Source organism: Strigops habroptila, chromosome 10 (assembly GCF_004027225.2).
Source record: "Strigops habroptila isolate Jane chromosome 10, bStrHab1.2.pri, whole genome shotgun sequence".
Classification (NCBI taxonomy): Eukaryota; Metazoa; Chordata; class Aves; order Psittaciformes; family Psittacidae; genus Strigops; species Strigops habroptila.
Genome location: NC_046359.1, coordinates 29,528,924 through 29,553,784, shown reverse-complemented (window position 1 = coordinate 29,553,784; position 24,861 = coordinate 29,528,924). Strand labels below are relative to the sequence as shown.

General features: G+C 38.2%; 3 protein-coding genes and 1 long non-coding RNA gene across 14 annotated transcripts in view; 3 read left to right on the top strand and 1 right to left on the bottom strand.

Moving 5' to 3' along the window:
• The window catches only part of SLC3A1 (solute carrier family 3 member 1), a 15,799-nt gene extending 9,658 nt beyond the window's left edge, over positions 1–6,141 (top strand). The window contains exons 8-10 of the mRNA XM_030499141.1: positions 503–649; positions 2,970–3,086; positions 3,942–6,141. Coding sequence (XP_030355001.1) covers positions 503–649; positions 2,970–3,086; positions 3,942–4,382 — 705 coding nt within the window. The 3' untranslated portion in view covers positions 4,383–6,141. The remainder of the gene's footprint in view (positions 1–502; positions 650–2,969; positions 3,087–3,941) is intronic.
• Positions 1,995–24,702, bottom strand: PREPL (prolyl endopeptidase like). 10 transcript variants are annotated; one of them, XR_003993427.1, is made up of 15 exons: positions 24,609–24,702; positions 23,821–24,054; positions 20,816–21,016; positions 20,259–20,325; positions 19,369–19,575; positions 17,104–17,227; positions 14,608–14,824; positions 13,893–14,078; positions 12,233–12,436; positions 11,314–11,489; positions 9,663–9,879; positions 9,329–9,478; positions 8,251–8,364; positions 7,101–7,183; positions 1,995–6,244 (listed from the first exon to the last, which is right to left on the bottom strand). XR_003993427.1 is itself a non-coding variant. In XM_030499133.1 (15 exons), the coding sequence occupies exons 2-15, from the start codon at positions 24,037–24,039 to the stop codon at positions 6,191–6,193; spliced, it is 2,232 nt and encodes a 743-aa protein (XP_030354993.1). In that variant the 5' UTR covers positions 24,040–24,054; positions 24,609–24,702; the 3' UTR covers positions 6,141–6,190. The 10 variants fall into 10 exon arrangements, 8 of the variants coding, with proteins under 8 accessions (XP_030354993.1, XP_030354994.1, XP_030354995.1 ...); XR_003993426.1 differs by having other exon boundaries at positions 6,141–6,244; positions 7,101–7,197; positions 8,251–8,377; XM_030499133.1 differs by having other exon boundaries at positions 6,141–6,244; positions 8,251–8,377.
• Positions 7,978–19,375, top strand: LOC115613547. Of its 2 annotated transcripts, none has more exons than XR_003993428.1 (4): positions 7,978–8,102; positions 16,118–16,249; positions 17,208–17,381; positions 17,533–19,375. It is a non-coding gene; the product is annotated as an uncharacterized LOC115613547 (long non-coding RNA). The 2 variants fall into 2 exon arrangements; XR_003993429.1 differs by lacking the exon at positions 7,978–8,102 and adding an exon at positions 14,750–14,826.
• Positions 24,646–24,861, top strand: part of CAMKMT (calmodulin-lysine N-methyltransferase) — a 223,768-nt gene continuing 223,552 nt past the window's right edge. The window contains exon 1 of the mRNA XM_030499142.1: positions 24,646–24,861. Within this exon, the coding sequence (XP_030355002.1) occupies positions 24,661–24,861 (201 nt within the window). The 5' untranslated portion in view covers positions 24,646–24,660.

The window sequence follows — 24,861 nt, the reverse complement described above, 5'->3', positions numbered from 1 at the left end:
CAGTGTAAAATGGGGAATTGGCTTAAACCACCAGCAAGGATGGGATCAATACAATTATCTTTGGCCGTAAACTGACTCAGTGCAGTGGACTCTGGAAACCTCCTGGGGCCAGGGAAGAACAGAGCTGGCAGCTGAGGGCAGTTAACTTGAAACCTTGCTGGGAAACACGTCTGGGCTGTTCAAGAGATCTTTTCAGAACAAGCCCCACCTTCACACAGCAGAGAAAACGGCAGAAACTGGAGGGAATTGTAATCGTGGAGAGCTGTTATTTGTCATCTCTCCTCACTTCTGCCTCGTGCTGCTGGCAGGGCTTCTGTGTGCTAAATTACTTTGGCTTGAAGCTTGTAATGGCACCAAGATAAAAAAGATAATTGCCCTCACAATTGCCTGGAGGAGAAAGAAAAAATGAAAAAGGAAAAAAGCCTACTACCTTGTCAAAGTTAGTTAATGCATTTCACATCTGCATGGATGTTTGTGTTTAACAGAATGATGTTTTCTTCAGGTTGGAAGCCCCAGTGCCGCTCGGCTTTCATCTCGGATTGGGAGGGAGTACGTCAATGTTATGAACATGTTGCTTTTAACCCTCCCTGGTACTCCAGTAACTTACTACGGTGAAGAAATAGGCATGCAGAACATCGCATCAGAAATTGTAAGTGAAAAGCGTATAACTCTGATCCTGTTGTTGTTGAGTTCTGAGTAACAGAACACTCAAAAATACGACTCATTAACCAAACCCAGTCTTCATCACTGTTTAGATGGTTTTCTGTGTTCCCCACGGCAAAACCATTGGACAGCATGTGGAAATGGCCAGGCCAGAAACCAGAACCGAGGCCCTGATGTGTGTCTGAACTGCTAGACTGCAGCCATGGTCCCCAGTTCCTGTCCTCTGCCAGATCAGTTTTGCATGGCTTGCAGCAGTGTTGCTTTGCTTTGCTTTGCTTCAGCAGAAAGAGTAGCAAGTGCCAATACTGGGCCTGGGGCACTGGGTAGGAGAGATGTGTTGCATTCATCCCAGGAGAGAGGAACCAAGTAACTTTCTCCCTCCTCCCACAGAAGTATCCTAATTGCTATGTCAAAATCCATTATTTCCTGGCTGCTATTTAAAGGAAATCAGAGTTAATGAGAGACCGTAGCTACAGTTGCCATCTCCTGCAGACTGCAAAGGCATCTAAGCCACAGCCCTTTACAGTGTACCCAGCTCCAAAGAAGGTATCTCCAGAAAGGGGGGGGAGTACAGACCATCCCCTGCTTAGCACTGGCTGGTAGCAAACAGAAGTGGCTTTTGCTTGTCCTGCAGGGTTTTTTTCATTTGACTTTTAGATACCTTTTTATAAAGGATTTAGGTACCTCAGCTTGGGAACCAGGTGTCTGGCTCATTTGATCACAGCTACAAGTAACGTTTATGAAGATGTTTCACACTGTGCTGGCCTGTGTAACTTAAAAACTTTCATGTTCAGCCCCTGTGATTTGTTGTCTTTTCCATGATCACACCCAACTTCTGTTGTGTCTCGTTATCCAAGATGTATGGGCATGATTGGAAAAGGTCATGCCCAAAAGGGAATGGCTCGGCTCTGCCTCTCATGGCTGTGTTTGTGCACCACGAGGACACGGTCCTGTGGCTGATGCTGGTTTCACTGTTGAAAGCCTCTGTTAGGGAGTGGGACAGCCCCAGTGATGTTACCAGTTATGTTGCCTAGCTCTGCATCAAAGGGAGATACCTGAAGCACAGGATCACTGCCAGGTTTGTCCAATTCAGGTGTGAGATGATTCTCTGATTGCAAGGAAATCTCATTTCCTCTGAGAAGCACCTAGGCCAAACTATCTCCTGTATTTGCTTATCGTTGACAGAATGATACTTTTCAGAAAAGTGGCGTGCCCTTAGCTCCTCAGGGTTTACTCTCTGTTAGTGGCTACCCTGAGGTTCTCTGCTTTCTAACGATGCAAAACCACTTCCCTGGAGGGGAAGATTCCCTGATTAATGGGTGTCTTAGAAAGACAGAGTATTTGCTCAGGGTATAGTTTCTAGCCACAGCATTTGAAATACTTCAGCAGAAGCTAAAAGAGGTAAAGATGAAAGGAAGTGTTACCAGTGCTCAAAACTTCGGATTCTTTTCCCTGCTTTTCAGAACACGCTAAAAGGAGAAACCCGTTATTTATAATGTCACAAAGCAAAGTGACAATTTCTTTTGTTGAGCTGCTGTTCTGACAGATTGTATTGAAAAGTGCCCTTTGTATGAAAAACAGTTTTCATGGAAAACAAACACTCAAAGTATGTGCAAAATATTTTATGCCCTCTTATATCATTAAATTTAAGTGTCATCTTTTGGCAGCTCCTCAATAACAATGAGGAAGCTTTTTCAGAATTTTTCTGAATTCTTCGAAATGAGAATTTCAGCCTTTTTACGGTGACACTTTTTAATCAGCTAAAAGCTGGTTTTCAGTTAAGTTTTTGCACTTGGAAATAATTTTATCTTTCTAATGCAAACAATCCTGTCCAAATTGTACCCCTTGCAAATGTAAGCCTGAAGAATTCTAAGGTGAAAAGTGTGATAGTTACAAAAGAACAGATGCTGAAGAGCATTTCTGAGTTTATTGTTACTGTAACATTATCTCTTCTTAGGATGCATTACTGTATGTTTGCTCACTGCATGGCTAGATAGTCATCAGAACATCCTAGCTGTCATTAGCAAACTTATCCAACCATCTGTTGCAAGGGGAGACAACCCTAGTACAGTCATTTGGGAATTCCACATTTTACCCATCGCTGTGGTATCCATGAGACCATCCATTCTCCATTTCGGCAACAGGTTTGGTTCTTATTTACTCTTTAGATTTGGAGCAGGATTACATCCTCCTTATTAAATTTTAACTTAAACTAAAGGAAGCAATACTGAGATGGTGATCGTTTGGAAGATGTTAGAACATGCTGTTCAAGCGGTAAATATACTAATCACCACTTTATTTTCTAGGTGACCTTTCCAGAGAAATCCCCCATGCAGTGGGATGGCAAACCTAATGCTGGTTTTACTGAGGGCAACAGTAGCTGGTTACCTGTTAACCCTGACTACGAAAGTGTCAATGTTGAAGTAGGTATCTGCCTGCCTGACAAACTGATGCTCTAAAAATATCTTAATGTATCTATTTTGCTCCCACTCCTTTTACTTAGTAGGAATTGACAGTTAAGAATAAACTCAAGGGAAGAAAAAGCACTGAATCCTCACAAATTTTACTAGAAAAGGAAATCCTTGCAGGAGCAAGGAGCCTATGTCATTTACATTAAGTGGAGCAACTGCAATTATGATGCAGATCTGGCGTTTTGCCTCTTTAACACTCTTTTAACCATTTTAGTATCAAATTGGAATCTTTTTTGGGTTGGGGGTTTTTTTTGGGTTGTTTGTTTGTTTGTTTGTTTTTAATTTCTATTACCATGGAAAATACTGGCCTTGTAACAAGAACTTAACATAGACCATCTTTTAACATAAGCAGAGCAGTGAATTGAACAGATTTTGCTGCTCTACAGCGCTGACCAGGATTGAAGACAAAAAAATAAATGTAAGTCAGGAAATATATAAAACATGAAACCAACCTGTGGCTTCAGTAGATAAGACTCAATGAAAAAAGCTCAGTAGCAAGCTTTGAGTGGCTGTGGCTTTCTCCTGTATAAACGGTACTAGGACACTCTGGGAGGAAGAAATGGTGTTAGAGCCGGGGAAATTCTGTCATGCCTCATAACCTCTGTCTCTGCCACGCCAGAAATGCCAAGGGCAGGCATGTGAAAAAGCAGTTTTTCAGTGGGATCTGCAGACAAATACGAAGAGAGATAATTGTCAAAACGGAATTCTAATAGGTGTGCTCTCAGCAGGCTGGGTGGGTGTGAGAGGTAAGTAGCATTTCCTACATTCAGTGCGAAGACATGACCCTGTTAATGCTGGCTGTTGCAGATCCAGATGACGTGGTCCAACTCAACCCTGAATTTGTACAGAGAGCTAACTTCACTTCGCAATGATGAGCTCCCCATCCATCGGGGCTGGATGTGCTACATCTGGAATGACAGCAATGTTTTTGTGTACGTGAGGGAACTGGATGGGTTACACAGAGTCTTTATGATGGTTCTCAATTTTGGGCAGGAATCAACAATAGACCTGAAAGCTGTTGTTCCTAACCTTCCATCTGAAGCTACTATAAGACTAAGTACTAATTTTAGCAATGCTGGTAAAGCTGTCAATACCAAACAAATTAAAACTGAAATGGGAGAAGGCCTCATCCTTGAATATAAAACGGCAAAGCCTGTTCACACTATGGAAGCTTTTGAAGGAAATTGTTTTGTGGCAGAAAAAGCTTGTTATTCCAGTGCCTTCAATTTACTCTATGCAACCTGTTAAGTGCAGGAGCAGAATAACCAAGCTTTTATGTTGATTTAGAAAATGTTGGTTTCAGCGAAGTGTTAAAAAAATTTCATTTTGTCTTTTAAAACTTCGTCTGTGTACAAAATAAACATCCTGAAAAGAAATGAAAATTAAAGCAGAAAAATAAAAAATATCTGGAATTAAAGCAGATATCTGATGGTCTTGCATCTGTACTGGTGACGTAAAAGAGACAGTATGGTACAGATGCCCCCTTAGAGTCTGTGGAGAAGAAAAGTAAACCCGTCACAAAAAACTGTCCTGTTAGAGTGCATGTGCTTCTGTGAGGAAATTGAACTGGTGCTTCCTGGGTGCTGCCCTTATGGTTGCTGGTCATTAAGAGCTCCTGTGGAATCCAAAGCCTGTGGCAGTTCATGAAGTAACTTTAAAAAAGGCTGTAGATTTGTAAAACGTACTCTAAAGGGGTGGCCCTGTATTTATTAAAATAGGTAAAAGCAAGCAAGACTAATATATAAAGTCATGATGGCTTACCTCTTCTCTCAACTCTAACAGCTCTGATTATCCTCAAAATTAGTAAGAACAACAATAAAATATAGCAAATATGTCCAATTCTACACTCAGGACTGCATTTCCAACTGATTCTCTCACACTCCCTCTCTTCCCCCCACTTCCCCTGCTGAATTAGAGTGCATTTGCTTTCCCCGATTCCTTTTTCTACCCAAGTAGGTAGGTGAGGTGGGCATGCGTTAGCTCAGAGTAAGCAACTGAAACAACTCTACTGAATGTCACACGTTCACAGGTTTTGATCTGCACTGAGTGTACCTACAGTGCACCTGCAGTGACACAAAGGAAGGATAAGCATTTGACTTAGTGCAACCTGTTTTGGACACAGGGGTGATCTGGGGAACTCTATTTCAGTTTGAGGACCTTATGGCCTCCTAGTGTATTTTTCACTAACTAGTGGTACCATTAGCTGCCCCAAACATCTGTCTTAACAAATAATGTGCAGCAGTTTGGCGCCTTGCTCAGAGGTCAGCTCAGTTAAGAATCAGGCTGCTTCGGTGCGGCCATTCTTTGTGTTTTATCCTCTGGAGAAGCTCTGGCATCTCCTTCTGGGGTGTTCCTCTTGTCTTCCAGAGGACTTTGTCACCTCTTTTTTTTTTTAAGATTACCATGCTAGCTAAGGTAACTGCAAGATTTTGAATCTACTCAGATGAGAGAGTTCTGCTAAGATTCCTGTTCCTGAAAGCTCATTTCTTTTTTGCAGTTTGTCTGATCCCACCATATGACAAGTACATTACAGCTGCTGTGTAGCTAGGAAGGGCAATAGTCATCATCATCTATGCATGGGAATTAGTTTTAGAAGACCCCAGTGAGACTTCTAAATCAAATACTTCTTGGGAGTTTTACTACCTTGTGTAAAATGTGGTTTTGAAATAGAGGTCTGAGACTGGCAAGGCTGTGAGCACAGAGTGCATGTACTTCACATGCTGGGCTTTACACACCAACCGCTGCGCTTCAGCACCGTTGTAACAGTGCTGCGCTGCTCATGTATGTGAACAGAACTGTACTGAACATGTTGATTAATGCAGGTGATTACTTCTGTATTCTGGCAGGGGAGAAATTCAGCTATTAGTTTGTATGTTTATAAGCCAATGCCACACCAACTTTGTCTTTGAATTTGTCTGCTTATGCCCACAAAGCAGGAATCCAAGAGGAGCAATCTCTGGAGAAGGTGTTCATTTTTCATATAAATAAAAATCTGACCCAAAGTTCTTCAGGTAGTCAATGTGTTTTATCAGCTATTTGCAGGATTTGCTATAATGCTAGAGATGGCATACTTCCAGTTCTTTGTTCAGAAAAGCAAGGTGTCTTGCAACCTAAAACAATGAAAATATTGTATTACAAAATAGAAAAATTCTTTGCACTATAAACCTTCAGGTTCTTGTACAACTAATCTAATCTTATTCCTTTCCCATACTAATGCTAAGCAATACCTTGCTTTAAGACAGAATGAGGCTTTTCCTGAAAGAATTAATTTTGGGAATAACTGCCTCAACCACCAAATAACATTTGTTAGGATTTATTAAAATTAACAGTAATAAAATTTGTATCCAACTGTGATAGTCTGAGACATCGGTAACGGTATGTTGGGTCCTGGCAGTATGTTGCTGTTAACATCCACGCTTGCACAAAGTGCAAAATCTTGAAACCTAATTGTAGTAGCATTCTTTTGATAGTACAGCTCATGTAAAGATCAAACACATCACGTATGTTTTACTTGTGAGGAAGATGGAAATAAATAGCCAGTATGACAATTTTAAGCACTTATTACTCTACAGTTCAAGACTCTTCCTGCTGGAATGATGTTTTGTACAACCTAGAACCTTTCATTCAAAGCTCTCAACACATTACAGTGGAAGTTAAACACTATTTTGGGTCTTAAACCATGATGAGGTTCAATAATCTAGCTCTGTTACTGGCTCTTTTATATCTATAAAAATTATATGTATATAAACTGCTGAGTTTTATACATATCTAAACCCAGAAGTTGCTCTTGCAATGTTTATAAAAGATTGCAAGAGCAACCTTAATTCCAGCAGGCTTATTTTTTTTTTTTCTTTTGATACTTCAAACACATATTCTATGACTGCATGAACTACCGAGGCTGAAGTACCCATCAAGGGGACACCTCCCTCCAACACGTTATGGCTGTGTGCAGTAAAGGGAATGTACCTCATTCAGTGAAGCCTCCCAAGATGAATCGCAATGACTGCCGCTTGCCTGGATGTCTAAGATGATATTAGGGATCCAATTTCCTGGAACAATGAAGCTAGCGATCATTTGACATTGAATGAACAAGGAAAAGGGTAAGTGGGGATGTGAGTTGTTCAGAGATAGGTAATTCTGCCTTCTATCCTGACAGAATTTCTGTTATTCCTTAACAAGAGAATCGTATAGGGGTTTGCTGGATGGACTATTTGTACTAACTATAAACTTGAGAAAAGTTTGTATGTTTAGCATCTTTGTTCTTTCTCTCTGAGTCTTTTGGAAAGACATGCCTTGTAATTTCTGAGCAAAGACAGCAGCAGCAATTACAGCATCTCCTATCCCTTCTCAACCACTGCAGTTGCGCTGTTAGCAGAGAAGGAGCATCATGAAATCTAGAAAAGCTAATTCAACATCTCTTTTGGTACTGATGGTAAAAGCCTCTCCCAAGATTAGGTGGTACTAGAAAATAGTAAGGCTTGAATGTGCCTTTTGCTGGAAACAGTCCCAAAGCTAGTGTTAAGTTTCAGGTATAAAAGTGTCCATGCCTTGGCATTACTGTCATTCTAACTTGGACTAACACCAGTTGTAGCAAACTGGGAAAAGTAGGTTTTTGTAAAGCAGCAAAAAAAAGATTTTTATCCATGTGTTGTTGAGAACTGCAGACTGCCTGTATCAGTAGCTGGACTAGACAGTATGGGTTCACCTAGCGCTGCACAGTGATTGCCAAATGTTGAGGCCTAGGAAAGAGTGAGCCCCACTCATATTCTCCCAGCTTTGTTTTTTTTTTCATCTCAGAGGGTTTCCTGAGCCTGTTGTGTTTTGTCACGATTCATATTTAACACATGGGTTTAACTATTTCAGGCAGGTCTACATACAGAGATATCTGGTCCCTCTTAAGGCTCTGGAGAGTGCATCTTAGAAGCTGAGGTTTATCTGTCAGTGTGACTGCACGTCTCACCTCTGCAGGTAACAGAAATTACTTCAGAGCTTTAGATCCTGGATTGTACTGTACGAATGAATGCATTTAAGGAAGAGTCAATCACTAAGTGTTTAATTACATGACTTACTAATATTCTGGTTTAGTTAACTCTATCTGTGATATTCTTATTCTTACCTTTCTCACTTGTTCTGCTGGCATGATCTAGTACAGCCTTCCTAAGTTTCTGAACATATCGTAAAACTCCTGTTAGCGGCACCCGTTGATCATTTTCATATGCCGTGATAAAAACTGAAGGGTAACACTGATATTAAAAAACAAAACCAGTTCAATACTTAAATGATTTTTCTCATGAAGTAACAGATTTTTCTCTATTTCTCTTACTGTACTACTTGTTATGGTTAATCTAAAACCACATCTATTACATAATTACCTACTCCTAAAAAAGCACTTTTATCACTCTAACTGCAAAAAATATTTTGGTTAGGGTATCATCTACTTGCAAGAGGTAATAAAAAAACCATCCTCCCCCCACTGGTAAAGGTCTGGTATGTGTCTGCTTGATGATGATTGCAACAAAAGAAAGTGTGAGGAGTAATAATCATGGAATGGTTCACCTTAGAACAGTAGTTGAGGCTTGCTTTTACCATCTTTCTACACATAAAAAGTAGTTGGGTTTATATAATAAGATTTTACTTAAGCTATGCAACACAGCTAGCACATTACTTCAAACAAAGATTTCCTCTGAGATGACAATATCAAAGCTATAGCGCCTTTTCTGTTTCATTGTTTGCCTCTGAAAGGTATTTAATCAGTGGAAAATGCCTCCCTCCTCCTGTGACAAAGTCTGCAAAACCCAATAGAATAACAGAAACCCTCCAAAAGTAGAAGGTATTTTACATATTAAGGTTTGTTATACTCCAGAACAATCTCTTACTTCCTGGCAGTCCTGTGACAAAAGCTGTTTTTGAAATCTACAGATTATTTAGGAGAAGGCATTTGATTGATTTCAGGGGTCACTTATGACACCAAATATTGCCAAGATCATTACTGAAATAGTTCATATTTGTATTAATGATTAATTTTCACACAAGGCATCAGCAAAGACAATTCTAAAGTTATGGGGGCTTAAAGCACTGAAAAGGTAAAATAGGCTTTCTTTTAAAAAAAAAAAATCCAATTATCCACTTTTTGTTCTCTCATAAACTGCTACACTTCATTACAGTAGTATTCCACATAGAAAGTATAGTTTTACCTGTGGCTTAATATTCTGGTATGGACAATAGCTTTTGATATACTTCATACATTTTTCATCTGCTAATGGATTTCCCCATTCTTCCTGTTCTTCAATTGTCAGTGGGAGATGAGTTTTCATCATTGTATTTAGAACATCTACGAAAGGAGCCTTAGAAGTTATTAAAAAAGAAAAGTTGGCAAATAGGACAGAGGACCTCACAGGCCTAGTTCAAGGTTTTCTCAAATGAGGAAAGGGAACTTTGAGTTGGAATGTTTCCAATTCTGAAACTGGTAGAATGAACTGGAAAACACAATTTAACATCATAATCCATAAAAGGTCTGCAGCCCCTCACCTGTAAAACCATGGCTTTGATAAGTTCTGGAGCAGTGTTGCACAGGGCTCCTGCAAGAACTCCTCCAGCACTGGCAGCTGCTAGTGCTGTGTATTTTGGCTGAGAAAATCCTAGTTCGTGCAGCAGCATGATGCAAGCCTTAAGGTCATGGAGCCCTTTGAGTTTATTATGCCGACATCCATCTTTGTGCCAGCTAAGGCCTAGCTCTCCTCCACCCCTGAAATTTAAAGCAAGTCAAGTTGGAGTCTCTTTGAAAAACATTACACGGCAAAGCCTCAGATCATGAAAGGACATCAGCAGCCACAGAATTGCGAAACCATAGTTTCCCTTCCCAATTAACTCTTCTTTCCTCTATTCTTGTCTTTACCCTCCTTTATGGATAAAATACACAACATTCAAGCAAAAAAATCTGTGCATGATGATTGGTGAAAATCCTAACTGCAGAGGTGCATTCCTTGGCCTCGTGTCCTGGAACTCACAGGAAAAGCACCACTTTAGGAAATGACACCCTCATTGTAGGCAATACAAAATCAGACATTATCTGTTTATACAGGAATATTTATTAAAATATCTGAAACATTTTGAATACTTATATCACTAACACAAGCATTTATTAAAACAGTAAAATTGTATTTCTCAGCTCCACGCTGAGACCCTCAGGATTTGTCTTCTGCATAGCTTAAATTCTGAGAGTGTTAGAAAGGGGGGCTTTTTTCTAGTTTGTGAATTTTAAATACTACTTGAAATGTTCTATTTTGTAATACAGAATTTAAAAATTATTTCTAGTTCTTTCTACACAACCACTGTTTTAGTTCTAAGCCACCTGAAGTTTCCCTATTCAGGTTTCAAGTTTAAAATTAACTGAGTAGTCTGCCAAATTTCTTCATCTTTGGATGAAGAATCCATCTTCATCTAGGACTGACTTAAATTTTAAGATACGTAGAGGGGTGGGAGGAAGAACAGCACAATGCTTGCCACTGACTATAGCAAATGACTGAATATATTTGTATACTGAATTTGTTTTGGAATTGGTGTTTCAAACAGTTCCTTCCCCTCCCTAAAGCACTTTTTTTGTTATCTTCTTTACCTACTGAATTATTATCTCAATGAAAATATGAAGCATATATTACATAGTGGTTTTATAAAACTAGTAGGTTTGTACCTAAACTGGAGACAGAGGGTTTAGCCAATAAAAGAAGAGATGCAGGTTAAATGCTTAAGTAGTTGCTGTAGAAGGCAAATGGCTTTCAGAAGACACAGACTGAACGTTAGTACACAATACCCTTGGAAAGAGAGGGAGGTAGCATGTCACTGCAATCTGAATGTGTTACCAAAATTTTTCTTGAGCAAAGGTGAGACCAGAAGTAATGAGATGTCAAAAGATTAAAAGTTACATACAACTATCCCATTGATTTAAGAAACCTAAATACAGCATGTGGTCTTGAAAGTATACATTTTTTTCCTGAGGTAAATTTACTTTTTTGTTAAAACTACTTTTAAAAAAATCTAAAATGAGATGGAAGTGAAAAGCAGGAACAATTGGGTATAGCTACATGAAAAAAAATATTTCTGTACCTCTTCAGTTGCCTATCAAGAAATACCTGTATATCCCACAGATTAAAATCTTAATTCTATTTTATATTTAACTTACCTAACATGGCAATATGCTAATATCCAGCCCTCTTCAATTAACATCAGCTTGTCTTCTTTAAAGCTCATGTTCAAATCTATGCCATAAGCTCCATATACATGAACTAGAAGTGGTTTCCTGTGTAGCTCTTTAGAATTCATATTATGAAAAACTGTAATTGGCACCAAAGTTTCATCCTGGAAAAGAAGCAGTATTTTACAATAAAGGACATTGCAGAAATCTCAATGACACATAGCAATGAAAACTTCAATTATTTATTTTAAAATGTGTTTTTCTGATTATAGTAATTTTTTTCACTTATAATGTACAAAGCACTCTTGAAAAATAAAGCAAGAGACTGAACCTCTGCTGTGTAAGCTTACGAATGCAGAGTATAAAATTCATTTAAGTGCAACACCTGAGGAGTTTTTAAACTACCAAAGCACCCAAGTCTCCCTTCCCCTGTTAACACCAAGAATATCTATTATTAACAAAATAGTTTACCACTTATTGCAGCACAAACTCTTTATTAACATCTCCAAATTTTTAAATTCAGGCTGTTAAAACTTTTCTTTCTTGATCTGTGCTGTGCAGCTGGTTGTGGGGTGTTCTTTTCAACAGCTGGCACCTTTTTCATTTATCATGGAGAGTATGACACCACATATCAACTAGCAATTCTAAGTTATACCATACTAAGATTCTTGACTCATCATGTACTATTATCTCCTTTAGCATACCCAGGTTAATGAAAAAAAAAAAAATCCTATCACGACTCATTCTTCTCTATAGCACTGGAGAAAACACCCACTGTTTAGTAACTATAGCACCAACTGCTCTTTACATTTTTTAATCTCTATTCCCTGCCAAATGCATTTTCTTTAAATGGGTGGGGAAGAAGGAAGGAATAAAAGGAATGGGAAAAGGACTGAAAAATTCTTACCTTGCTTTTAGCTAGTAAACGTGTAGTGTGACAATTCGTAATAATTGGTACCTCTTGCACAGCTTGTTCAATGAGATTATTTTCTTTAAATGAATATGCAAAACGCTTAGGGGGGTGTACCGGGGAGGTGAGCTGAAAATAGCAAGTGCTGGTGGTATGTTCAGGATGAGATTCCAATTCAAATTCACAGGCCCACGTAGGTAGCTGAGAAAACATGGCATTTCAAGTGAGACCGACCCTTACATTGCTTTTGTAAATTTTGCCTAATGTGTCCTTCAGAGAAAAAGATTCTGAATATCTTCAGCTTGTCTGTAGCACAACGTGTATTTTTTTTAAGCTCAGTAATGAAACAGTCAAAAACTGAAACACTTTGGCAAACTTTTCCCCTAAGGCCATGGGATAAAGCTGTACAATGAAATAAAAAAAAAAAAAAAAAAAAAAAAAAGGGAAAATAAATCCAAGTTTGGTTTAAAATGGGCATTAGTGCAGATTTTTTTTTTTTTAATTAAAACATTCTTTGAAATGATTCTGCATGGTTTTTATTTTTTAGATCCTATTTCCCCTAATTTTTCAGTCCTACTTCAACATGTTATACAGCCAAGTCCATGTCAGCTGTTATGCCTTTGCTGTGAGTTAGCTCAGTAATGCTAAGCCACTGAAAACCCCTGCCTCTTAACTTTGTTCCTAGTGCCAGCCATTGTGAAGAACAAAACCTTTTCCTGGCACATTCTCCCTCAGACACTTACTGTTATTATATTTAAGATTTTTAACTCTGCTAAGAATAAAAGAAATCAAGATTCATTCTTTGAGAGCAGCAGGGACATAGTCAAACCCTCTGCCAGACCACTACTTACTTGGGTTGGGTTGCTAGAGACATCTGAAATGGCAGCAAAAGTCCAAATTCTCCAGAGTAACTGCAGACCCTTTCTGAATAAATAAACTACGACCATTTTAAAAAAATGAAGGTTTTAGAGACCATACAGTGTACTTTGTTGAAAACCTTTTCTGTAGCAGTTCTATAGAATGCAGCATTGGTAGCTTGTCGCAATAAACTTGCGAGTAGTTCAGATTGTATTTTTCAGGCAAACAAATCAATCAAGTATTTTGCCTGAATGGTCTCCAGAAATCATGGGTTTGAATTGAGTCACTTTTTGGTTTTAATCCACAAGTATTTAGCAACAACTAGAGAAGAAATACTTTGCACAAATTCTACTGCAACCTCGACTCTTCCCACTCATTATAGGGCAGTGTCCATACTTGTCTTCGGAATGTTCTGATCTTTCTTCTGTGGGAGGGCCAGGCTTATTTCCTTGCTTATGCTCATGAATGTAACCAAAAATGGCCCAGTAAAACTAAGCAGAGTGTTTAGGGAATCAAGTCCTATTTTACATTAGAAATCAGTGGTATTGTAAAGAGCTTGACTGTAAAGAAGACTGTTCTTTCTGTTGAAGAAAGAACTGACTCATAGGATAGCTGCTCTCTAACTTTCTAAGTGCTGCAGTAAGCCACCACATGAAAAACAGCCACAGTAATATAAAACAGGCATAATACTTGGCAGTATTATAGTTTCCAAACCACTTGTACTCTTGGAATTTATCTATCTTGGCTTTCACCATAATGTTATGTTACCAAAAAAAAAAAAAAAAGTGTTAAAACATACCTTTATTGACTGAACTGAATGTGAAACAAAAGAAATCACATTTAAGTAAAGATGACCAGCATTCTTCAGGAACATAATACAGTGATTGCTGAACATCTCCAAATCTACTAGCTTGGTTTTCTTTTCCAGTGCATAAACTAACTGCCAGTTCTCCATGCCACTGGAAGCTAGCGGTGCCTTCATCAGCTATAAAACCAAGATGTAGTTAAGAGTTATGAATGAGATCTATAGACATGTAAGTGAACTCATGCAACATCTTTATTGCAAAAATTTATTAGTTTGTATTGGGGGGTTTTACCTGACTAAAACTGGAAGCTTTGAAACTCCCTTTACTTGGGCAAAATGGAAGAACAATGTAACATTTGGAAAAGTTCAGTTCTTATAGATTAATCTGTAGAAAATTTTCATGCAGTAAGTGCTTTCAGCATGTCCAGCATGTCCAGGTGGTTTGGTTATGTAGACTGAGATAACCAACTTAAATTTTAATATAGGGGAAATGACTGTTAAAGCATACTCATTTCTTGATATTGCCAAAGGAGTTAGAAACAAACTGGCAAGCCACAGGTAAGACTCCATGTACTACTATCAGTCTTTCAGTGTAATTCTCTTAAATTATTTCAATAAGCTGTGAAGCACTGAATTAAAAGCCAGCTTTACTATTTCTATATGATCTGCAACAGTTATCTGAATGAACCTTATTATCAGTTAAAACTACCTTATATTCTGCAGGTTCTCCGTATGTAGTAAGAATATATAACTCATCATTTCTGTGCTCAATGTGGTAAATGACCCCTTTTGTTCGTGCTTGTACTAGAGCAGGTGACTTAAAAGGATGTCTACAGTCAACCAGCCAAACTTCCGAGGTGGTCTTGCTGTTGCTGTTGATAGTGAGAAAACGCCTATCTCTGGTGCAATATATGTCCACAAAGAATCTGTAAGGAATAATTATTTTTTTTAAAAAAGCTTAAACTTGATTAGTATTATAAAAATATATCAGTTGTTTCAGAATCATGGGCTTCCATCTGCAAGGTAACAACCAGCATGCCTGCAAAGAGGCTGAAGAAATTCAAGACTACTTGGTTCCCAAACCCACTCCTGCTGCTTTCATTCTGGGATTCAAAACCCCACAAATCTGCAAAGAAAGCAGTTCAGTTGCTGCCTAACTGAATCCAAGTATTTGTATTACTGAGATAAGACTAGAAGCTCATTGATGTATTTAGGCTTAAAATTCAGGCAAAACACAGAACTTTTTATTGAGCTTGTAACACCCATTTTTTTTAAAGTAATAATGGATAATTAAATTAATAAAGGACATCATGTGGGAATGGCAGTAACAAAAGAAAAGTAAGAGCTATTATAAAGATAAATTGATAAAAAGCCGCAGTGTTACTGACTTAACTTTGTCTGAAGCAAGTATGGTAAAAAGGACTATTTTTTTAAAAAGTAGAGAGGCCTATATGAGACAAGACAGACAGGTTGCACTGGTAAAGCTGGAAACTAGGAACTGGGTTTGGAACTATCTAAGAAACTAGGAAGTATCTACTGATTTTAAATGCTTATGAAATCTAGAAACAGAAAACAGAATGATAACCAGTGGCTGAATGTTAATAGTAGACAAATTCAGGCTAAAATTCACAATCAATTTTTCATCAGTCATCCTAATTAATTGGAACATCTCATCTTGGGACACAGCAGTTTCTTTGCCATTTTGAATCTTAAGACTGGATGTCTCTAAAAGCAAAACTGTCCAACACAAAGATCCAGAGGATTTCATCAAGAAATTGCAGGGTTGAGTACCGTAATCTGCATTAATACAGATCAGATACATGACTGCAATAATGATCCCTCTAGACTTCAAAATATTTGACTGGTGAAGGAAAGGATGCTTTACATAGCATTTTCAGTGCCTTTAATTATTTGCAGGTGGAGGAACTCCAATTTTTTTGGTGCTATTGTTTTTTCTAATTGCACCCTCTTGACATCTTAAAGAGGACAGGCACAGCAGGGGATCTAAAGTCTGCAAGGAATCAGCCTCCTGCCTCTCTAATACACATGAGTTTGGCAAGAGTGCGGCACTGCATTCAGTAGAGATTTGAACAGTTCAGCTCTGCTGACCTTACCTCTGAGAGAGTAAAGCTGAAATGCAGGTTACGCTTCTCCCCAAGGACTCTGACCTTGATATTACTTTTTTTTTTACTTTTTTTTTTTTTTTTTTGTCTTTGTAGCTTTTTTTAAGGAAGTCAAGAAACCAAAAATGATTTGATTGCATCTAAAAGAGCTGGTCAGATGTAGAATGCAACTGCTCAGTGTCAATACAAAAGAATGTCTTGCCATCTCCAGTGAACAAGTAACTTCAGGTATGAGCTGCAGTAGCACATGAACCTTTAGAGTAAGTTTCTAGTAGATTGACTGTAATGACTATGACCTTCAGAATTATGGCAACAGTTTCCCTGTGGGGAAGTGTCAGGTCAGTGCAATTTGATTTTCCAAAAGTATGCATCAAATGCCACTGGAACAAAAGGATCTTATTTACTCCATCTCAATTGCAGACTTTTTTTTTTCTGGTTTTTAGATGAAAGTATAATAGAAATTTCTTTACTGAATATGTAACTTGAATTAAGAATAATCACAAACATTTAAGGAATGTTGTATAAATCAACCACATGCTGCATAGCTGAAAAACTAGTTCTGCACTCAATTTAGCTAGAGCCTTCTTGTCTTCCTAAACCACTGCTTCAAGAAAGGTTATTGAGAGGGTATTCAGTCAACAATAGTTCTATCTCTGGGAATGCTGTAATGATTTTTCTCATCCATTACCCAGAGCAAGGATTAGCCTGAACTTCTATGGTTTTTTTAAAAGATGTATCAGACATCAATAGCAGAGAAAACAAAATGAAATCCACAGTCTGATTTACCTTGTATGAAACTGTCGCACATTCATTAAAGGACACCCTGACCTGAGACTGACCTTGACATTTATAAACTCAGCTGAACTCGTGAGGTAAGAGAGGAAAGTTAAATCTCTGTTGATCACTTATCAAGAGGAAAACAGAGCACATTCTTAGACTGCATATGGCACTACTGACAGCAGGACACAAGTTAAAATTGCCTTTTACCGTAAGAAAGAATATGTTTTCCAAACCAGTTATATTTTACATATAAGATACTCAAGAATACATGAAGGACTTGTTATATTTTACATAAGTATTACCTTGCGTCTTGTTCTGTATAAACTAACTTAGTATGTTTCTGATTAGTGAAAGTGGTCATAAACACATTCTGGCATTTAAGGTTCTTCTGACTTGTGTAATACAGAACATCATTCGCAGCCCATTCTGGAAAAAGATATAAATGCATATCAAATTTGGATCAGTATATACAATTATCGAGAGAAAACAGAGCTCCATGAACACTGGACCCAATGCTGAAAAAGGTGGGTTGCAGCTGACATGGAACTGAGGACAGGTCTTCTACATCCCAGAGGCTGGGGTAAGCCACAAAAAGATTTTTCCATGTTTTCTCTGAATCCCACAGAACAAGAACCTCATTTGGAAAAAAAAAAGGGGGGGGGGGGGGGGGGGCGGGGATAAAAAAAAAAAAAGAAGAAAAGTGCAGAGGACCATGTTCCACCATGTTCTAGTTCCAGGGCCCAGGAAGAGGAAGCTCTTGACCCTGTGGGGGTTCTGGAAGTAACAGGAAAATAGAAGACGTGTGGCTGTTTAAAACTGAGCAGAGAAACAGAGGTTTACATGGAGTTAACAAGATAATAAAGGGAGTATGAGCTCTGCACTGCTGCATGTGACTGCATGCAAACCATTTAGAGAAAAGAGATGATGCATGTGCCCCATGGGTACTGCTGAGATAAAAATTCTCTGGTCTTCTATGCGTGTACATGTGTTCACTAACATTATAAACAAAGAAATACAGGAACCTTGCAATTTAGTAATCCGATTGATCCAGCCAAATTACTGCTATCTCTGCTGGTCCTACAGTCACCAGAAGGATGTTTAATACATATACTTTAAAAAGTTATTGTATGCTGTCTTATGCATAAATACTAATTTTCAATACAGAACTGAAGGAAGTACCACACTGAAGTAATGCAAACAATTTCTGTCTGAACAGCACTGTGGCTCCAAATTGCACAGGAAGCTGAGGGTTCCCTATGAAGACGAGGGAAATAGAAGTTCTTCTATAGCCTAGCATTTAAAAATCTTCGATGTAAATTTTCGAGAACTTTCATTTGTCTGCCTGCTATCAAGCATCGTGCAATACAAGCATATACTTTGCAAGTGCAAATTCTCTTGCTCATGATTGGGGGAACTCTGTACTTCATGATACCTCTGTACCTCACACCTGAGTAAGATGACAAAATGGGTGTAATCTCTACCATTCTGAAAGTCATTTTTTCTAATTATCTGCCCTAAGCTGTCACACGATGTAGAGAACAGGGAGTTGGTTTATGAATGTACTGATTCTTCTGGACAAACCCAGATAGATGTTCAAATCATGTATAGTGAAAAATGTCACTGGCAAATTTGCAGGCCTAGCTTTTAACAGGCATTATAAACTTCAATTGTGCAGACACAACATTAAATTCTTGCTATTCTTTATTTTTGTAATTAGGAAGTTTTACCTAGATTTTTAAATTTTTGCCCTGCATTACTTATACTTGATGACATCTAATAATATGATCTAAAAAACAATATGTGGAACATTGTATACACACTATTGCACTCTTTTTCTATATTCTTTAACATGGAAGGTGTCCCTGCTCATGACAGGGGGGCTGGATGATCTTTAAGGTTCCTTCCAAGCCAAAAACTTCTGTGATTCCATACCATAAAAAAAGAAAGATTTCCTATTCACTTCAGTTTACCTCTGCTTATTTAAAAGTAATGTAAAGCTCTGTTACCTATTCTTAAAGAATTGACTCAAGGTCTGACTTCACTGGGCTCTGAATTGTGACCCACATCCTAGGGTCCAGTTGAAATTCTAGCTAGTACTTAACAGTCGGTACCACGTGCACGCTTTTCAGCGAAGCCAAGAGCCTACAGCTATCAGAGACTGCAGTTGTAGCTGTAAGGGTTTAATAACTAGAGCATTTCTCACAAGGATCTTTATAGTGTAGACAGTTATGTCAGTAATTTTTTAAAGCATATTGAGTGAATTACCATTTTATGGTACTATGAAATAAAAAGAACTATATGCATGACTGTTCAACATGTATAAATGCTTGTTTTTACAGTGAAGGAAAACTTGTATCATGAAAGCAGTCGCTTTCATCTACATCAGGAAACTTGAAACTCTGCATTGTGAAAGAAATTGTAAATAAAAAAATTATACAGCTGTAATGATTAAATGTAAAAATTTTGCTTCCTTTTTTTTTTTTTAATATTTTATTATTATTTGTAGACTAACAAAAATGTTGTGTTGAAAGCTGGTGTGATCCACAGGATATTTATAAACAACTTACCAAAACTAAATACACTTGGAATGACTTTTTCCACAACAGGGAAATGATCAAGTTTCATAATAACGCAGGTTGCCTCTTCAGAATTTTCACTTTTTAAGCTGATGGCCATGTACCTCTGATTTGGTGAAATTCTAATACGTTGAATAAAGGCATCAGAAAAACCAAGATCTTCAGTACTGAATAAAATGTCACCATTTTCTTCATCTACTGCATTTAAAAATAGAGATAGCAAAAAAATCCTGTAGTTAAGGCACTGCCAAAATTAACAGTGGTTATTAATGCCTGTATTTAGCAAGTCTGTCAGCAGTGTTCACAAGCATACTACTGTAATTTATTAACACCAAATATTTGTCTGGCAAGATATTTACAAATGCACTTCGTAAAAATAAACAAAAAAATACAGTTCCAGGGGAAAAAAAAAAGTCTTGTAGTTATTGTTAAAAACATTTCAAAAGTGTAGCTCTTGGCTTCTAGTAAATGTATTAAATTTTAAAGTTCAAATACTTAAAGCACAGTTGTTTTTACTAAACAAAATTTGTAAAATTTTTTCCCACTCCCTCAGAAATAAAAAAGCATCAATGTGCTTTTCATTTTTTCAAAATGTTAATTTTGGGCTCTGAAAAAAAGTGACTTCTCTCTTTCCTCTCCAGAGGAGAGGAAATACTATATATTGATTTAGTATCAATACATAGTATTCTCTACCTCTTTTCACCACACCTTTTTGGATTCATCATTCTAGAGCTATTAATCATAAAAATTTTATAAAAATAATTTTAGTTTTTTTATTTAAGAAACACAGCAATTAAGCTTTCATGTAAGAAAAGTACACTAAGTGATATGTGTACAACATTTTTAACAATTGTGCCATGTTAGGAAGACAAATCCCTTACCATCATCTGCTTTTGAAAGAAATACACAGCCATTCTCTTCAAAGTACACATTCTCTCCAAACCTGATCTGTTCAATATAAACCAAATATGTTTCAAGTCCAACATATAGTTATACTATTTCCTTAGAATCCCTATATTCAACGCAATTGTAACTTACACAAATGATAAAATATAGCACATGTATTTGATACTGAAGAAGGAACTGCATGCATCAGGAAGGTTCTTTCAAAGTTAGGATACTTAAGCTACTATATCTGCTCTAAATTCAACAAAAGGCTCAGATCACCTGCAATTGCTCATGTAACTTAAAATGTCTTGTATTCTTTATCAGAAAGTCATATGATTATTGTATCTTTACTTGCTTTTGCTTAGGGAGCAATTAAGGTAACTACACTACCATGGTCTAAACACGTGCTGTTACTATCCACAAATATTAAAACATTGAAAACTCAAAACTACAACCATAAAATAATCAGTAAACCAGCATTTTATAGCAAGAATGATTTCACTGCCTTTTATTTGTAATCAATTATGAGTTTGTATTTTTTGCCACTTACCCTTGGGCTTCCCAAATTGAACGTATACTTATTATGCAACTCTTCTAATTTTTCCTTGATTCTCTTTGTCATAGCTTTGTATCTTGTTGAAATGGCATTCCAGTTTTCCTGCTCTGATTTCAGAAGATTCTTGTACAAAAGGTCTGATGTTGTTATGGATGCATTTTGTTTCCTTTTGGAAGGGGTTTTTGTTCCTTCCTGCTAAGGAAACACAACAATGGCTACAAGCCAGCACTCTGTACTCCAACATGAATATACTGAAGCAACAATAGTATTTCCTGAGCTACAGACCCAAACCCAACTTTGCATTATTATAATAGTATCTGCCATTAAAAACCACAGTTGGAGTAAGTTTTGTAAGATCTTTTTGATCTTTAAGTGTTTGAGGCCAAGTTGAACGGGGCCCTTGAGCAACCTGGTCTAGGGGAAGATGTCCCTGCTCATGGCATGGGGGTTGGAACTAGATAATGTTTCATGTCTGTTCCAAACCATTCTATGATTGTCAAATGTGCTTTACTTGACATATTTATTGAGGTCTTCTCTTCAAAATTCAGGCTACTATTAATGCATGCTCTTTATCGATTATATGTAAATATGTTTGTTCTTGTTCTAAAACTAGGTTTTAGTTGATTTTTGTGGAATTCTGGTTTTTTTTCCTTCTTCATAGGTGTTTTCTCATAATTTTCCTGTCTTAAAGAGTATAATTTTCTTTCCTAGACAACAGTGCAGCTCACACCTCTGTACCTGTACCTAGGTGTTCTGGCAGCTTGTTCAGGTTCTTGCTCCACCTCCCCAGAAGTGTTGGTGTAAATGTTCACAAGGTGCAGATGAAGCAATGAGCTGATATGGGTTCTGCAACAATTTTATCAGGAATAAGCTTAAGGCTCTGGTTTTCCACAATCTATGAGCAGACTACTGCTACCTCATTGCCATCAACAGAGTCTTCTCTTGTAAAAATGTTAAAAATGCGTTAAAATTGCTAGAACAATGCTACTTCTTTTTGCTTGCTGTACAATCTCATTTGTTCAAATTTATTTGAACAAATGAGGCTTAACAACATATATTACAGTACATAACACTGCACAGGTCACACAAAGCAGCATTTTATAAAATTCAAGATATTATGTGAATGTGTCCAAACTTGAAAAGCAGCACATACTTTTTAACCCATCCTCCCCTTGCATCAAGAACTGCTGGTCTGTTCCTGGTTTGTCTTCACAAAGGCATGGGATCTAAAACATGAATGTTATGAATACACTTTCAAAGGAGGAGAAACTACCTCCTCCAGTTACCAGACTCCCTATGAATGTAAACCATACCATTCATGAGAATGGTTCAGACCAATGTTCCCTCTAGCCTGAAACACCAAATCAGAAGCATAAGTCAAAGAAATCACTAAAGCCCTTAGAGAAGCTCTAGAGCAACTGTGTAATTCATCAGGATATAGAAACTGCAGTATGTGTTAGTCGTACCATCCTCTCCCCAGTCACTGGAAAAGTTGCTGTAGTCTACACCATTCCCCAAAACAGAAGCAACCAAACAAAAACCCCACAGTGGCCACAAATGGGTATTTAGGATAGTGTTAAGAATGGGACAAGCACAGATGATATTCCCCAACAGGTATTCCCCAGCCTCCAATGATTTTATCTCAGGAACTTCCTGAGCTGAATGTGGTTTATGGATATTTAAAAAGTCTCTTTCCTGTATGTGTATCTTCTCCCCTTACATCTGTGTAAAATTTTAGCATCCACACCTTATTTTGATAAGTTTCACACTTTATGAATCTTTTGATGATTCCCTTAGTTTTGTTTTCAGCAGTTCCCATTGTACTTTTTGGAAATATTACATAGAGCTGGCAGCCACAGTGTAGGTATGTGTTAGTTACTGTACACCTCCCTGCCTAGGGAAAAACCAGTCACCTAGAAAAGCATCTAGAAAGATTTTGGGCATAGCAGAGGATCTCAGTGACAATGTTTGAAAACATTAACCCCAAAGCTAATAGGCACAGCTTCATTTCACATGAAAAAAACACCTTTTTGTATCCTGGAACTAGTGTTGTAGACCAGTATTTGTAACTGTGTTAGTTAACTGCCAAGGAATAAACAGAACCACACATTCTCATCCATAAAGGCTTCCTATGTTCTCCTTGAAACATGTGATTACATTTTAGACACAGACTTAGGAATTGTTTACATTATGGTTAGAAACAAGAGGGTTACAAGAACGTGATCTTTGGGTCACCTCTGAAGAAACACTGTCAACTTGAAACAATTCTAGAACAACCATGCATCCATTTGAAAACATGTTTAAGAGAAACCAAAATGCCAATCTTTTTAAACAGTACTTATGCATTATGCATATAAATTGTTTACAGGCTGTGATACTGCAGTAAACTTTTATAATACCTTTAGCAAACTGTATTAGAAACACAAGAACAGAAGACCTGAAATTATTTCAGTGCATTTTCTAACTGTGCATGATACATTGCCACCCATTTACGTAACATTTACTTCGGAAATAAATCCAAGTACCTTTAAAAGTATAATTTATCATATGTGAATACAATTATGAGAAGTCAATAGCATATTTTAATATTTAATATGGTGCAAACCATGACTTACTGGTCAGCACAGAAAAAGTCAAGTTTTTTTGAGCTCAGTCGTTACATCTGGTGTCATCGGTTTGGATGCCTGGCCTCTACGCTAGGTGATGTCTCCCTGCAGCTATCTCCTGACACTTTATCTGAATCCTTTTGGGACATACCAATTTTTTAAAAATTGATACAGCAGGAAAACCAACCAAAATGCAGCTTTACATCCAAACAGTATAGGACATTTGAACAACTGTATACATCTTTGAACATAACTGAAATCCTGATATTTATCCCCCTGCTCCAAACCCTTTGGGAAAAATGTGTTTCCTCTACATTTGGAAAATATGGCTGGCTTCCTGAACAGATGTGCCAAGGTGGTTGTTGACATTAAGTCTATGCTTAATCACTGTACCTTGCAGGAAAAGCATCTCCACGGCAGGATGCTTCCAGGTGGCAGAGTCCTGTGCATGAATGTACTTCCTGAACGGGCCAGGATGTGGCTTTTTTTTTGGTTTATTTTACTAGAAATACATACTGTTTGAAGACAGCTATGCTTAGAGTAGTATTTGACATTGTAGCTCAGCCCTTGGAGAAGATTTCGCAGTCCAACACATGACATCCTAACCTTCATTTCTTGATAGTCAGCCTGAAATTTCCAAACATCGTAAATTGCAGATCATTTGCACTATGTGAAATATACATAATATAAACTGCAGGTAAAACTGCCTCTCTTTCAAAAAGAAATGAAACTGATTCATTAAGTAAATCAGATGAGAAGAAACAGTTAAAACTCACACTGTTTCTTAGCAAGTGGTACCTGCTGCTTAGACTGAGTATTAACCTGCAGCGTTACTGCAAAACGTGGTTCCTGGTGCTTTAAAGTTTAGTGAAACTATCAACGAGAGAAAGGAAGGTGCAAATGTTTATGTTTAAATGTTGAAGAACCAAAGCCGGGTAGGTTTTGTGACTTTTCTGGGAAGTTGTCCCCCCTTTGTAACTATCATACAACAATAAAATCACTTTATCTCAGGACACTTTATCTCAAGAGCTAACTTGACAGCAAGAGCTGACCTCCCCCTCGCAGGAACACTGACAGGTTCGCAGCCCTGCGGGGGGCAGACCCTGCGTGTTCACCGCCCGCGGTCCCGTTCCCCGTCCCGCCCGCCCCGCTCCCCGCCAGCCCTGCCCGCCGCCCCTCACCGCCGCGCCGGGGCCGGACCGCTCTCCCTCCGGCGGCGCTGCGCACGGTAAGATGGCAGGCGAAAGGAGCAGCGCCCGGCTACCTCGCGGGACTGCCCGTAGTCAAGATGGCGGCAGGGGGCTTCGGCCGGCCGCACGGGCTGGCACGTTCCCTGGCGTGGCTTCCTCAAGTCGCTCCCGTTTCAGACACCGTTTCGCCTCCGGGCGCGGACGCCACAGGCGATCAGTGTGGAGGCGCGCTCCTGCCCCTTCG